The sequence below is a fragment of the Hydra vulgaris genome, chromosome 10 (genome assembly GCF_038396675.1).
Source record: "Hydra vulgaris chromosome 10, alternate assembly HydraT2T_AEP".
In the NCBI taxonomy this organism is placed as follows: domain Eukaryota; kingdom Metazoa; phylum Cnidaria; class Hydrozoa; order Anthoathecata; family Hydridae; genus Hydra; species Hydra vulgaris.
The window spans coordinates 17884705-17902500 of NC_088929.1; the positions used below are offsets into that span (position 1 = coordinate 17884705).

A 17796-nucleotide genomic window follows, 5' to 3' on the forward strand; every position below is an offset into this window, starting at 1 on the left:
TATTTTTAGTTGATTTGATTTAGGTGTTACTCCTTTGACTAGTTTTTAAATATATGAGTGACACCTAACCTGATTTGTAAAATTATAACTAAATTTCTAATTTTTAAAACTTGGTTAAATAAATAAATGAATAAAAATAATAATGTTGTAGAATTCCTCTCATAACTTTTGGTGGCTCACCTAAAACTACATTGTTAAGTTTGTATTAGTTGTAAAATCTATGAAAATCATATTTTAAAACATTTTTTATGTATTTTTATGTATTTAATTATAATTTAAAACTTTTTATGTCTGTTTCAACTATTTAAACTATCATGCTACTATATAACAACCAGGCCTTGTCAGAAAGCATTTTTTAGTTTAGATATAATGATTGATTTTATCATTAGACAGACTTATTATTATTTTAAGCCCTTCAGATAAGCTAACCTATATAAAATATATAATAAATGAATATATATATATATATATATATATATATATATATATATATATATATATATATATATATACATATGTATATATATATATATATATACAGCGATGGCCAAAAATTAAAGACCACTCTTATTTTTTTCAAAATTTATTTTTAACCTTAGTATAATTTTATTTTGGAAAAAGGTATCAAAAAAAGAAAAACATTTTTAGAAAGAATTTTTATTGTATTTTATAGTTATTATAAAAGAATTTATAATTTTTTTACAAAATAATGTTAAAAAGTTAAAAAACTGACTAGTAAAAAATATAAATGGGAAAAAAAATTGGACAAAATTTTAAGACCAGTTTCAAAAATATTTCAAAAAACAATAAAAAAATAATTTAGAAACGTGTTGTTCCTCCATTTGTTTTCAAGCACTCTTGTACTCGTTCTGGCATTGAATTCATTAAAGTTTTGATTACTTCATCAGGCACATTTTTCAAATGATGAGAGATAGAAGATTTCAAATCTTCCAAATTGTAAAGTTGTTCTTTACCAAGCTTGTGATCAAGCCACGACCATAAATTCTCTATTAGATTCAAGTCTGGACTATTGGCAGGCCATGGAAGCACACGTATTTTATTAGAATTGAACTAATCGCTAACAACATGCGCTTTATGACATGGCGCATTATCTTGTTGGAAAATAAATCCATCTTGCAACTGCCATAAATCAATGCTAGGAAAAAGCGAGTTTTCCAAAATTTTGATGTACCTTTCTTTGTTGAGTCTATCATCGAATAAATAAAAAACGCCAACTCCACAGGCACTCATACAGGTCCAAATGCCTATTGAACCACTGTCTTGTTTTGTTCGTTTCAAAATGCATGATTCATCGAACCGTTCGCATCAAAGTCTACGCAACATTACGCGACCTTTTCTGTTGTCTACCTCAACATTCATTTCATCACTAAAGACCACACGGCTCCACTGATCTGTTGACCAATTTTTATGTAGTTTGCACCACTCTTTCCTGGCAAATTTTTGTTTTTTATTTAAGTGTGGTTTTTTTGCAGCAGCACACCATAAACAATTTAAACTGTGGAGGGCCCTTCGCACAGTTCTAGGGCTTGTTTTCAGACCATTTGACAGTGTCCATTTCGTAGACAAGTCTGTGGATGATGCTTGTCTGTTTTCTTTCATTAATCTCACTAACGAGCGAACATCACGGTCATTTGAAATTTTATTGCATCCAGTCCTATGACGATCATTAATTGACCGGGTCTCTTTGTATCGTTGAATTATGTTAATAATGCAAGAGTAAGACCTTCCGAGCTTTTCTGCTATTTGTCTGATGCTATTGCCTTCTTCTTTTAATACAAGAGCTGCTATACCACTTTAATCCGTATGTTTTAATTAACAAGATATTAAAAAAAAAAATTTAATATGTCAATTAGCATCTTTTTTTAATTTTAATTTAAAGATTAAGAAACCAACTAAAAAATGAGTGGTCTTAAATTTTTGGCCACCGCTGAATATATATATATATATATATATATATATATATATATATATATATATATATATATATATATATATGTATATATATATATATATATATATATATATATATATATATATATATATATATATATATATATATATATATATATATATATATATATATATATATATATATATATATATATATAGCAAACAATCGTTCTTGTCAGAGTTTTGATGAGAAAGATAGAAGATTTTTTTCAAATTTTGGGGGGAGAAATGGACTGGGGAATTTTATTTATTTAAAATATTATTTTCAGATTGTTTACAATAGTTTTATAATCACATAAACTAATTAAAATCAACACGCTAAACTGTATAAAACAATACAAACAAACATACATATTGTGAGTTAAAAAAAAAATTAAAATTAATTTACATAATAAAAATTATAAATGGTTAATAAATACAACAAATTGGTTATTTTTTGACGTAAAAAACATAATTAGAAAAAATTTTTTTTTGACAGATTTTACAAAAGCAAGATTTTCCATACCATTTTAAACTTTTTTTGAACATCATTAAACAATTTATTGACATAGTTTCATTGACTAGGGAGTTTCATAGCATGGTTGCTCAATATAAGTTACTTTTTATAAACTTAAGTTTAGAAACTCTATGGGTTTGAGTACTAATTTTTTTCATTTATTTCAAAAATAATATTCTTTTTGAAAAAATTTTAACTTTTTAAAAAAATTTTAAACAAAATTATTATAAAAAATGCATTTTTTTCATTTTTTGTTAAAAAACGTAATTTTTAATGTAATGAAACCATAAATAAAAATTTTGAAAAACTTTTTTTTTGAAAATGTTAGGGACCCATTAAATATTAGAGGCTCTTGGGGGACCCCTTAAAAAATTTTTATTGAAAAAAAATTTTAACCTAGTGTTTTTGTATGAGATAGAACACATTTAGGGGTTGAGAGTAGATTATTTTCAAAAATGTTGTTTTTTGGGACACCTTAATATATATATATATATATATATATATATATATATATATATATATATATATATATATATATATATATATATATATGTGTGTGTATATATATATATATATATATATATATATATATATATATACCTATAGCAATTAGTATTTCATGGTTGATGTATGTTATTTAGATGCAATTAACATAGTATTTCATGGCTGATGATTGCTGTAAGTCATAAAACTTTAGGTACCATACATAGTTTCTTTGTTATATATATATATATATATATATATATATATATATATATATATATATATATATATATATATATATATATATATATATATATATATATATATATATATATATGTATATATATATATATATATATATATATATATACATACATATATATATATATATATATATATATATATATATATATATATATATATATATATGTATATATATATATATATATATATATATACATACATATATATATATATATATATATATATATATATATATATATATATATATGTATATATATATATATATATGTATATATATATATATATATATATATATATATGTATATATCACCAATGTGCTGTATCACTAATTTAGTGATACCCTAATAATTGTTTTATATTCCAAATTCTAGGACACAATAGCCAGAAGCATCTAAAAATTGGGTCCTTGACAGGTGAATACGTTAATGAAGGAAAGTTATTTTTACTTTTGCCCCTTTTTTGGTTGCCAATTAAGAAAGATATATTTTACTATATGCGCATTATATACCACAACTATTATGATGTATTGATAAAATTCTTGCTTTTTTTTTTTTTTTTTTTTGATTGTACGGAATATTATAAAAATTGTATTTGTATGCGATTCACCTGATAAAGCTGCATTTTGCTTAAAACAGTATGAACTGCAAACAACTACACGATATGCAGTTTTCAAAGTTGGAAAAAATTTTGGAAAGATTGGTTTTATTTTTTTAATTGTTTTTCTGTTATCTAGATGTAATCAAAAAGTAATTATGCTGTTATCAATCTTTTTTAGTAGGTTTTTATTCTTACAAATGAATAAAAAGTATATTGAAACTTATTTTAATCTATCTGCTAGTTTGTATTTTTTATACAAAAACTAGCAGAAAGTTTCCAATCTTATCAAACGGAACTATTTGATTTAGTATTCCCTCCAACCCTTCACATAATTGTGTCTGTGTGACAACAATGTTGTGTTGTCAATGAGCACTACCTATTAGTCTTAACTTTCCTGTTTCTTTTACAGGCTTTTTTCTTTTGTGGAGAACTAATTCCTAAATGCTTTCCATTTTAACATCATTTCTAAGAGCACAGGCATCCATGTACCTATTTTAACTGAAACTTTTAAGTTGTTTATGTGCTTATGTCACTGCACTATATCACATTAAATCTGTATTCATTTATTTGGGCATATATTATAAACTCTAAGTTTAAAATTATAATGACTTTTTTTTTTGCAATCATTGGCCTGGCTAATGACTGGGTTTTATTTTCGTAGATAATGTGTTTGCAAAAAGTCGAAAAGTGTTATGGGAAGATGATTTTGTTTCATTCTCTCGAATACCTTACATGATTTCAACATCTAAGCTATTGGACTGCTATCATGGATTTGATAGAAATTTAGCAGCCAAAAAAAAATGCAGAGAAAATAAAAAAAAAGTAAATTGCTATTTATATTACAAATTTTTAAGATTAAGTTATAAAGTGAAGTTCCCAATTTAGGCACACTACAATAATTTTTTCAATTGCAAATTCAAACTTGCATTTTGTATGCATATAATGGTCTCTACATTTTTGCAAAAGAACTCAATAATTTCAACACAAAATGTTGCGACATTAAAGTAATTTTTTATCTCTTACAATAAAACGATCCTCTCTTCTTTTAAACTTTCATCTTTATATGTATCTCTTGGTCTCTAGCTAATATATTATTTACATATAACACAACAAATATACCAATATAAATAATACAACAGTGTAATGTTGTAAATAATTAGTGTAATAACACCATATATGTCCAAGTGACAAATGTCATTAACTGATATATGATATTTAACACGTAATAGTATTATTAATAATTCATCAATAATAACAGCACACAAAATGAATTCAATAAACAAAAAAGATATGATGATGATGTCCAATTTGTTTCTATGTATATTTTTAGTTTTATTTTAAGATTTTCACGTTTAATTCAGAAGTCAGTTTGTATTTATAAATTTTAGAACCAACTGAATGGCGAAGAAAAAATGCATCAAAATTACTCAGAAATAATATCAAGAATGGGTCATTTGAGAAAGACAGCGTTATTAGAAAGATAATTATAGATAATTTGTCAATAGATAATAGATAATTAGTCTTGTCAATTGGCAATAGATAATTTGTCTTGTCTTAAAAATCATTCAGTTAGGGATATGGTAAAATAAAATATTATACCTTATCCCCAATATATCTCCAAGTTATAAAAATATATCATATTATTCTGTATTGTCTTAAGTTTAACTTTTTGATAAATAGTTTAAACAACTTTTAGATTGAACTAATTTCCCAAATGATAGATCCTCAACTTTCAATGCAGATTGAACAATATGTGAAAAAAGGAATTTTAAATCTTAGAGAAATGAAAAGATTGCTTAGGAATAAAGTAAAAGAAATGTTTGAAGATCAAAATCCCCCTTTCGATAACAGAAGATTTTTTCCTAGAAATAAAACTATAAGATTGCATTTTGTAAAAGCACAACACAAATTTAGGTATATTTGAATATATTTAATATATATTTTTTAACATGATAGAATAGGAGAGTTACTAAGCTGGTAGTTTTTATCTATAATTGAATAACTATACATTATTAAATAAGATTTAACATACAAATGTTAAATCTTATTTAATCACTTGTGTTTAGGTATTCTATGATAGATCAAACATGTCTTTTAAAGAAGATTGATGCTTGGAAAGAAACTGATCCAACAATTAATATATTTTTTCGACCAAAATGTGAGCAAAATGTTGAGGTTAGTGATGCTGGATCATTCCTTTTTGTTTATCAAACATGTTGGCAAAAAAAACTAATGAACCGATATGGAGAAGAAATTCTTCTACTTGATGCCACATATTGTACTACAAGGTATTTGCTGCCATTGTTCTTTGTGTCAGTAAAAACAAATATATATTATCAAATTATAGCTACATTTGTAACTGAAAATGAGACAAAAGTTTCAATATTGGAGGCATTAAATGTTTTAAAGTCATGGAGCCCATTTTGCATAACAGACTACTGTAATGAGGAGATAGATGCACTTGAGGCAGTTTTTGCAGGTATATTAAACATTACTTGATATTATTTTAATTATGTGAATCCTAAATCAACTTAAAATTTCTCTGTGATGGTGTTATATATTTCTTAATAAAGGGCTTTCATGTCAAATCATCAAATTTTTTCCAATTTTTAACCCATGTATTCAGATAAAGTTTATTTTTTTTTTACCACTAGTTAGATTTCATGTTCCATGAACACTCTTAAAATATGAAGCATCAATTTAAGTGGATCAAAAGTTATGATGTTTTAAATTTTGCAGTAATTTACCATTTTTATTGACTTTGCTTGGCATGGTGATATATATATGGTGATAAAGCAAATGTATTGCAAAAGTGAATGTCGTAGTTTTATGAAATTAAGCTTTTTAATTAATTTATTTAGCTATAAAGAAGCGAGCCTTAAAATCCACTCCAGCCATAAACTCTATAATACAACTGTCTCTGAATATCTAATCAACAGACCACATGATTTTATCAAAAACTGTTTAGAGAAGATTGCGCTTGCTAATGACTTTGAGATGACTGGAGCTTGGCTACAAAGTCACGGAGTATTTACGGAAAACAGTTTCTCAGGTAATCATGAAAGTTATACTGTAGATTTTGGAAGTGACAAATTGATGCCAAAATGTTCTTGCAAAAGTTGGTGTGAATCTGCAATTTATAGAAGCATTTTTTCCTGGTATTTACAAGATTTCCTGAAACATGGTCATGGAATTCTTTGTCATCATTATATAGAAATTCTCTTTTCCTGACTCTAGATAATGATGATGAGAATACTGTATACATTCCAATCAACTCACCAAGTCCATGTAAAATTGGTGATGAATCAATGTTATACAGAGAGTGTTTGTCCCTGGAACTTGATGAATCGATGAAAAAAACCCTTATAACAACTTCAACTCTTACACATATTTATGATATGTTAAATCAGATAAAAAACTTAACATATGATGTCGATGAACCAACTATTGATACCAGTGAAGTTTGTGAAGATTTGGCAAAGGTCATAAAGAAATTTTCAAATGCCACCAAAAAGGAAAACGGAATTCCAGTTAGAAAAGAACTGGGGGAACCCAAATGAATTAAAATATATAAATAAAATATATAATAAATAAAAGTCTCCAACATTCTCCAACATTTGCTAAGTATTTTACATATTGTTTTACGTGGCATTTTTTATATGGTATTATTTTTTATTTTTACTTGTTACGAAATGACATTTTAAAGATCTATATTTTTCTTATTAATTCTTTTCTTTTGTTGATCTGATATTCCCAATTTTCTTAGAGTCCCCTTCTACTACTACCCTACTATTAAATTTAAACCATCAAAAAAGACTACAATCTTTGTATTCGTAGCATTAGAAAAGAGTTCAACAACATTACAAGATTTTAATAAGTTGAATTCTCGGTGAAATGGGAGCAGCAGTTTTGGTTTTTACTGATCCACGAAAAGTCTGTTTAAGAAATGAATTATTTGATTTAATTCTCACAAATCAGATATTTTACCTAAATACTTACTGTTTTACGGGGATGGATGCGGTAACAGAGAAAGAAGACGATACTGGGTAATTTTCAACAGGGCAATGAAGATGACAACAAAGTTGGAGTGTGGAAAGACCAAATGAGTCTAGTGGTCATAGTCGATTCCCTGGCTACAGGACATGATTATTAGTTAAAAATGTAGACACTTTCTAGTATTTGTATTTAAGATTTGACATTGGAAACAATCTGTTATATATTAATACCAGAAGGAACATCTCAACAATTATTAACATTCAATTGTTATTAACTTTATTTTTTTTAAATTGTCTGCGTGGTATTACAAAAAACTATTTCTGGCGGAAACATTTTAGTCTAATTATTGGTTTTGCCAAAACTACTGGATCGTACTAGTATTACAACTCGGGTTTAGGCCTACCTCTAGTCCATTTTGCATCGTAAAAAAAAAATCTTTTTAGCAAAATATGCAGTAAAAAATCAAACTTTAATAACATTTAAAACCCTTGTTTCACAAGACTCAACAAAGTTTTATCAAACTTGGAAAATTCATTTCAATTACCAACCCACTGACATAAAAATACCAAGTGCAAAAAATACTTGGCCATGTTTTGATCAAATTTACGGTAATTTTTACGGACTTTGCAAAGTGACCTCCTTTTGAGGGATGTTTAAGTCTCTCAACCCTATTTGAATCATATAAACAGTTAAAAAAATTTGTATGTACAGTTGTACAAAGAGAAAGATGCCACAATAATACCACTCTCTAGGACAATAGTAGCTGCCAAATTCAAAAGACTAAACCTAGCTATATACAAGCCAAAGAAAGATCAATGTGATACTTGAACAACACACTCTTTAGGTCACATTTCAGATGACTATGACTATGAACGTACAAGCTGTCAAAATGGCTCCTTTTCGGAAATCAAGTGCAATCTACTACAAGACCAAACTATGCGTTCATAACTTATATAATGAAGCTAATGGGAATGTTACGTGTTACTTGTGCAATGAAAGTGAAGGTGGTTTAGACAGAGACATATTCGCAAGTATGATAACGGACCGTTTGCAAAACTTTATTAGCTCAAACCTTTTGTGTACAAGGCTAATTTTGTACAGCGATGGTTGCTGCTATCAAAACCGGAATGCAGTGATATCGAATGCCTTATTAGCTATTGCAGTTGAGCATAATGTGTCAATAGAGCAACACTACTTAGAAAAAGGGCACACCCAGATGGAACTAGATTCAGTACACAGTACAATTGAACATCTTTGAGAAATAAAGAGATTTTTTTTGCCAAGTGACTATGTTGGTGTTTGTCATGAAGCGTGTGTAAAAAAAATAATACAGTGTAAAATATTTGACACACAACTTCTTTAAGTCATTCGCACAGGTGTCTTACTATAAATCAATCAGACCTGGTTACAAAACTGGTGATCCAGTAGTGACACACTTAAGATGCATCTTATACAAACCCAAAGGACTTATTATGTATAAACTGCTCTATTCGGACCAATGGCAGCCAATGCCGAAAAGACCAGCGCGTGGTCCATTCTTGGCAACTAGACTTTATTCACACCCGCTTAAACTTTCAAAGATGAAATTTAATCATCTCTAGAAACTCAAGTAGGCTCTACCAGCCTATTGCTGGGAGTTCTTTGAAAATCTTGCTCATGCCTATTTGATTTTTGATTATTTTTGCAAAAGTCATTGACTGCAGATTTTTGTTGTCACGTTTTGAATAATTTTTATTATTCAATTTGAAACAAACAATTTGACTGAACATTTTATTGAACAAGCTGGTTATAGTGTTGTATTGAACATTATATTTTGGGTGAACATTATATTGAACATGCAGATTACTGTTAATTTATTTTCATAATAATGGTAGCCTACTGTCTTAATTTAGAATATTGTTGATGAGAAATGCAAAACAATGCTTACTAAACTCAAATATTTCACTAATATTGTTAGAGCTAAACATAGATTTTTATTTGAAAAACATTATTAAGAAAAGTTATTAAGATTTAACTCTCTCCTGAACAATTACAAAAAAGTCACATATGAGGTTTTGCAGTTTCAGTGACGATATTAACATTTTGTAAAAAAAAATTATAATAAAATTTACATAAAATCACAGCTAAAAAAATTAAGTATTGAATCCTTTTTGTTTTTGCAATGTTTTTAGTTTATTACTCGCTAACTTTTTGAAAACTTAAAACAATTGTTATATGCAAGAAATAGAACAAAATCAAATATTGGCATATTTCAATATATAATAAAATACATACATATATAAATTAACATATTTTGAAAATAAAATAAAAATATAAAAAAGGACTATTTTTACCATAATATTTCTACTATATTTTTTTTTAATCATAATATTTCTACAAAAATATTCTTCCTTTTTTTCTTTTTTATTTAATTAAATTAGTTATGAAGTAAGTTAGTAAATTGCAGTAGTTTAAAAATAATAATGTAAATAAATATGAAAAGCAATTAAAAAGAATTTCATGATGTCAAAAAATCCATTAGGCTTGTGTGTTAAGTGTTTTTTATTCATTACAAGGCCTACAATATCCTAAATATCGAAAAATAACTGTAGTTGATATACTTCTTTTTAATGTTTCAATTTTACATTTTTTTTGTTTACTCTTTCCTTTTTTTGATTTTTGAATCTTGCATTTTTATTGCTTTCTATTGAAATGAATGATTTCAATAAAAAAGCTGTTTTATTTATAACTTCAAAACATTTAAAACTAGGTGCAATTAAAGTTTTTATGAGCAGAAAGTTTTTGTTTTTTCTGAATTTGGGAGGACCCTTTCCTTTTTTTTGCTCTATTAATAACTTCAATATTTTAAATGGTAATAGATGTTATTTCATATTTTAAAAATAACAGCAAAAAAGAAAAGCAACAGACGAAAATAAATACAGTTTAAAAAGTGTTTTAAAGTTTTTGAAGGAACTTAATCAAATTCTCAAAATGAACTGAACAAAAAACTTCTACTTATCCATAATTTTTTAAAAACTTTTTATTTATTTCAATGGTTGATCATACTCACCAGAACAGAATAAAGAGAACTAAAAAACGTTTGGAGCCTTTTGATTGGATTGTGCCATTTTTTATCTGCATTGCATAACCACTGTAGCGCTGATATGCTAAAAAAATTAAAAGAAAATAAAAAGATTAGAACCACAAATTCAAAACTCAAGTAATAAAATGTTGTTTTTTAAATAAAGAACCTAGTTTATTTACAATTTTCTTTAATTTTAAGGTTTTCTTTGTATCAATGATGCAAGAATATATCACGAAAGAAGGAACAAAGAAAAATTCAAAAAAGTTAGAGAAGAACCCACATGTTTAAAGAAAAAAATTAAGAAATTATAAAAAAGTGTAAAGAAAAAAGCAAAATAGTCAAAAGTAAAAATGATTAAGTATTTAACAATATAAAATAAAAATATTTTATATCATATGGCAAAATATATTTATAAGCACATAAATGTTGAAAGGTATGTCTTTAAAAAACTGCTTGAGTCAAGTGGATTGTCAACTGAGAATTACCAAGACCACATAAGGAGCCCGAAGTTATGATTTTGGCTTAATTTACAGAACCGAGATAACTGCATAGCTTATTGCTTGGGATGCGTGCTCATTCAGACAACACTAATTACACAGGTCAACAACAAAAAAAAATTTTCTAGTTCCAAGCAAACAATTTGCTTTTCGTATAGCATTTCTCATTTTGATTTCAAATATGCAACTCTTTTTTTACCATCACGACAAGTTGTAAAGATATTTAGGTTCAAATCTTAAGTATTTAGGGTAAAGTCCCTAATATTGTCGAAAAAAAAGTTATTCAAAAGTATGTCAACCTGGGTCTCAAAAGAAGCGTATTTTTATAGAGACTTCTAGAATGTTATTCATTTGTAATAAAAACAAGTATTTTTTGTATTATAGCTAAATAACATTCTGTTGAAATTTTTTTAAGAGTCTTTAGCATTTTTTCACATAATTTTTTTGTCAATAAAATTTAAGGAAAAATATTTATGTTTTCTAAAATCTCTATGAAAATACGCTTCTTTTAAAAAAGTAAAAAAAAAGTTATTCATAAGTATGTCAACCAAGGTTGACTTACTTATGAATAACTTTTTTTTTGACAATATTAAGGACTTTACCCCAAATACTAAAGATTTGAACCTAAATATCTTTACAACTTGATGTGATAGTAAAAAATCAGTTGCATATTTGAAATCAAAATGAGAAATTCTATACAAAAAACAGATTGTTTGCTCAGAATCAGAAAAAAAAAATTTTATGTTGACCTTTGTTATTTACCTTTACTCCTTGATTTATGTTGTGTCTCTGACCCTAGCTTGTATTCAGTTTCTCCTTCTCCTTTAGGTGGTTCTGAACCTGCAATGATCTCTAAAAATCTTTCAGCTCCTACTTCTTCTTCTACACTACCATCGCACTACTTACTATGACCCTAAAGTTGACTGGGATTCTTTTTGTGGTCTTTGGGCCGATGCCTTTTCTCTCTATGCTATTAAATGTGCCTCCTACATAACCTCCTGGATTTAGGCATGAATGGAAGCTTTTATTCCTTCTTGTCAGTTCTAAGTCAAGCCTCATTCTACTCCATGTTCAAATTTTGTGTAATATAAACTTAAGATGGTTTCCATGGTTTTCACCTTCTTACGCAGCTGCTGTTTCTAATCCTAACCATTTTTTTATCTTTTTCAAAAGAACAACTCTCTTGAGAACAAACACCTATTTATTTTGTTGCAAGAAATTGATGTAAAAAGATGCTGTCAGATGCTAAGCTTCATTGTTCTCAGCTCACTAAATCTCATATCTTATCTTTTTGAACTTTTGGAAAATCTTCAACAGCGCCATTAACAAAGATAGATCTAATACTCCATCTCTAATTCATTAGACTGATCTTATTACCTCTCCCAAAGATAAGGCAGAACTATTTACAACAACCTTTTCTTCTAATTCGACTCTTAAGGTCATTCTCTACTTTTCATTCTAATTTCCCCATGTTAGACATTCAAATCACTCCAGCTTCTGTTGCTAAAGTCGTACCTCAATTGAAAGCTTGTGTTCCAGGCAACATTTCTGTCATACTCTTACCAAATTGTTCCCCAAAACCCTCTTCAATTCTTTGAATGAAGAGGGTTTTGGGAAACAATTTGGTAAGCGCTTTTGTGCAAAATTATTTAACTATGAAAACTGCCAAGTTTTTCAAATGTCAAGTGCAATCTAAACATTCTGTTTAAATTTGCCTGGGTCTAAAATTTTACTGCAAATTCAAGGAGTTTTTCTTAAACTTGCATTCAAGTTTTTATCCTTTTCATAAACATCGTGAACAGTTTCCAGGAAATTTCACCAGACCTAATAGTAGTGTTACCAAAAAATAAAATAAATAAATTCAGGAAAAATAAATCTTTTTCTATTTAACAAACTATTTCTAACATTTTTTATCAGGTGTGCGATATCAATAAATAAACTTTTTGTGATTAGAAATTTCTAAACGAACTTTGAGCATCTTGATCATGTAATTTCAATAACTTTAAGTAGGTTGAAACCTAGGTTAAGTAGTATCATGATTGTCACATACAATACCTTTGACTCTTTAACCACTCTTTGTTTAAAAATATCTAAGCAGCTTAAAATTTTATCTTTTAACCACTCACTGTTGATTTTAGTAACTGGCGAAGCTTTTTTAATGCATGATATATATTCTTTTAACCCAATTATCATAAAACATGCAATACTTCTATAAAGTTCATTCTTAGCATTAGCACCAATAAATTCTCCTCCACAATACTTTGCACACTTTTGCAAATACATTTCATCAAATAAAACAATAATATTCTTTGATAAAGTATTATTTTCCATCAATAATTTTGCAACTTTCAACAAATCAATTTTACCTTCTTTTATCTTATTTAAAAAGAAAACTGAAGGTATGGTAAACTGTTTAAGAAAAAGGTTATACAATTGGAGTGAAGTATAACCTAGTGGTAAAGCATATTAGATAATATCAGCTGAATAGACTTGACTTTTTTTAAATTGATGTTTTTAAAGTTCATCAAAAAACCATTTTTTTCTGCTTGTCCTTTAAGATATGAAGGAAAGCAGCTGTAGCTAACTTTTGTGGTGTTTCGATTGAATAGTTTATGCATTAGGTTTGAAGGTGGGTAATGCTTATCTATTGATTGCAAAAAGATTTGTCTAACATTGGTAGAGACAATTTTATTGTAAGGTGGATTTTCTTTTGAGGCGTGTCTTGTTTTTTGGGTTGTACTTCAAGTTAAAGTTTTTTAAACTGTTTTGTTTAAAGGGATCCCAAAGTGCCAAGACACCTTGTGTTCATATTAAAGAGAATGATAAAAAAAAAGATTTTAAAGAATGTTTTGGCTCAACTTTTTTGAGTAAAACAAAATAATAAAAGCATATCGAGAAAAACTAACTTTGTTGTTTTACTCAAACATTGCACTCTCCATGTCAGCCAGTTGCTTCAAGTCTTTAAAATAAATGCTGCAATCAGCAGACTTCATAATTTATTCAAGCGCATTAAACTTCAAATAGTTTTAGTATATGAAGTCATTGTAGAATTTCAACAAAAAATCTAAAAAAAAAATTTTTCATCAAATTATAGTTTGTTTTTTTTCATTATAGATTACTAAAGAATTTGTTTAGTTACTTATTATTATATAAAAGTTTTTTTTTTTTTCATTATAAGTTACTATAGAATTTCTCTAAACTTTGCAAAGTTTGCATTAAAAATATGAACAAAATATTTGAGATATTTTAGGCTTGTCTGTTGCTATGAATTATTTTTTGTGTTATATTGTGTTAGTAAATGATTATTATCCTTATTAAGATTCTGTTAGAAAAATTATTTTCTATTACTTAACATAAAGAAAGTTTAATTAACAGCATTTATTGGCCAAACTTTTCATCGGGTACAAATATTTTTGAAATTCTTATTTAATTATGCAAGAATATATTTAATGAAATTTATTCGGTAAAACATGTATTGCTTATTTTATTTCATTTTTAAAATAGAGCAATTATTGATCAAGATTGCAAAAAAGTGTAGCATTATCGAGTAAATTATAAAATTGAAATCGTTTAATGAAAAACATTTTATCATCAACTTAAGTGGTTTTTTAATTTGTCAAATCTATAAATATTGAAGAATTCTTTTTAAAACTCTTATAGATTTTACTTAACAAGAGAATAAGAAATGATGTCCTTTACCAAAATTATTTATTAATTAAAAACTTTATTATTTAAATTATTTATTAATTAAAGAACTTGTAAAATGTCATTTCGATAAGAGAGCAAAAACGCCATAACAATAAACAGCTTAGGTAAACTAGAAAAGAGGTTCACTTTGTTTACATAAAAAGAAAAAGATTCAGAATACATAATAAGGTGATCAACGTCTTTTTTATATATATATTATATTTCAGAATCAGAGTTGTTAACAAGGCCAAAAGTAGCAAGGCCAAAGCCACATGTTACAAGGCTAAAGGCAAGACCAAAGCCAAAAGTTACGAGGCCAAGGACAAGGCTAATGCCGCATGTTACAAGGCCAAGACAAAGAATATGAGCTTCAAGGCCAACATCCACTCAAATATTTTTAAGACAAAAGACTTAAATTTTTGTCTTAAGTTAATAAAGTAATTATGTAAAATAACGAATGTTAATTATGTAATTAATTATGTAAAATTAGGAATGAAAACTTTTTATTCTTTAATTTGATGTATTTTTTTATAAAAGCCAAGGCCAAAACAATCAAGGTCAAGGCCAAAAATTTCAAGGCCAAGGCCTTAATTTTTGGTCTTAAGGCAAGGCCAAGGACTAACAACTCTGTTAAGAATGTATCATAAAAACCTTAATTTTATTTGATTCTTGCGCTCTATAAAAGAACATTCTTTAGTTTTATCTTCCTGAAAAAACAAATAATATTGATTCAAAAAAAAATCCTACAATGACATCATATACTAAAACTCTTTGGAATTAAACGCGCTTGAATAAATTATAAAGTCTGTAGATTTTGGCATATATTTTATACACTTAAAAAACTGCCTAACTTAGAGACGATGAGCTTCGAGTAAAACATTTATTATTTTGTTTTACTCAAAAAAATTCAGCCTAAACATTTTTTTATTTTTCTCTTTAATATTAACACAACTTGTCTTGGCTTAAAGGGATCCAACAAGGATCCCTTAAGTGCTTCTTTTTATTCTGTTTTTGATGAGTTGAATAATTTTTTATCTAAAGAATGTTGTGATATTTGATCATTAATGGAGAGAGGGATCTGCTTAAGGACTTATAAGTCCTTAATAAGACCTATAAGTCTACCCTCATGACATTACAGCTATTTCAAAAACTATTTTTCAAAGTTCCAAGGATTAAGAAACTCTTGCGGACTGAACTCCATTATTTTTTTACTACATTTATAATGATATATAACACCGATTGTCAAACCAATGCTACAGTCAACTTAATATAGTAACTTCAATAGTCTTCAAACCACCAATATATATATATATATATATATATATATATATATATATATATATATATATATATATATATATATATATATATATATATATATATATATATTATATGTGTGTGAATATATATATATATATATATATATATATATATATATATATATATATTATACATATGTATATATATATATATGTTTGTATATATATATATATACATACATATATATATATATATATATATATATATATATATATATATATATATATATATATATTTTAGTTACTATGATATATATAAATTATCTATATAAAAAATATAAAATTGTAAATATATAATTACATTGAAATATATTTAAAACAAAAAGTTTATACGCAGCCGTTTTAATCAAATTTAACAAATATAAATATCGTATAACAAGAGTATGATTTTAAAAGATTTTATTACTGCTCTTTACAGCAAAGAGATTCACAAAAAAACGAAGAAAAAAACAAAAAACACGAAGATACGAAAAGCAAACGAAAAATCTTCTTCAAAAAAGAATAGAAAATTGAAAGGTGAAAATAAAATGAATAAAAACAAGAGAACTTTGAGACCATTTATTTTGTTCAAAACAATTTAACCTGATGCCATTATACCATTTAATAAAAAACTATTTTTACTTTACGCCTGTAATGTCTTCTTTTTTGAAGGTTTAATTTATGTAGTTTTGTAACAATTTTGTAACGTTTTTTATTACACCTGATGATGCTGACCACAAAAGGTCAGCGAAATATTGTGTAAATATATCATTACATCGAAATATATTTAAAACAAAAAGTTTATATGCAGCCGTTTTAATTCAAATTTAACAAATATAAAAAATGTATATTTATATATATTTATATTTATTTTAGTAACAATGATATATATAAAGTATATTTATTATTGTAACTAAAATAAAACACACTTGCACATTTTTATAAAACAAATTAAAATAGAGCCCCGATTGAAATGCTTTTGATTAGATTAAAGTGATAAATATAAAATTATTACACTCTGAATTATATTGATAAAATATAAAAATATTTAACTGATAAAATATAAACTCATTACACTCTAAATTATTGAATAATAATTTTTATTTTATGTAATAATTTATATATTTTATATATTAATTACTTTAATATATTTTTCACTTTTATAGTGGAATTTTTAATCAATGTAATAATTCTTAAAATGCCTGCATTCTATTACAATAAGAAAATGTAAAATATTTTTTATAAGCAGTAAAAAATTTTATAGCTGTCTGTCAAATTTTTTATCAAATAAGTAATGTTGTTAATAAACAAATAGATGGTTTGTGTGAAAATCTAAAGAACGCTTTACTAAAGAATTTTTTCACAGCGCAATAAATGACAATTGCTATGTATATATTTTTGTAAGATTAACGTTACAAATTGTAAATTTGTAACAAGTTTGAA

The 17796-nt window shown here is 26.3% G+C and overlaps 1 protein-coding gene across 1 annotated transcript in view; it reads right to left on the reverse strand.

Annotated features, from left to right (window-relative positions):
• Positions 1–17796, reverse strand: part of LOC100213536 (probable 18S rRNA (guanine-N(7))-methyltransferase) — a 79517-nt gene that overhangs the window by 15970 nt on the left and 45751 nt on the right. The window contains exon 7 of the mRNA XM_065807390.1: positions 10857–10953. Coding sequence (XP_065663462.1) covers positions 10857–10953 — 97 coding nt within the window. The remainder of the gene's footprint in view (positions 1–10856; positions 10954–17796) is intronic.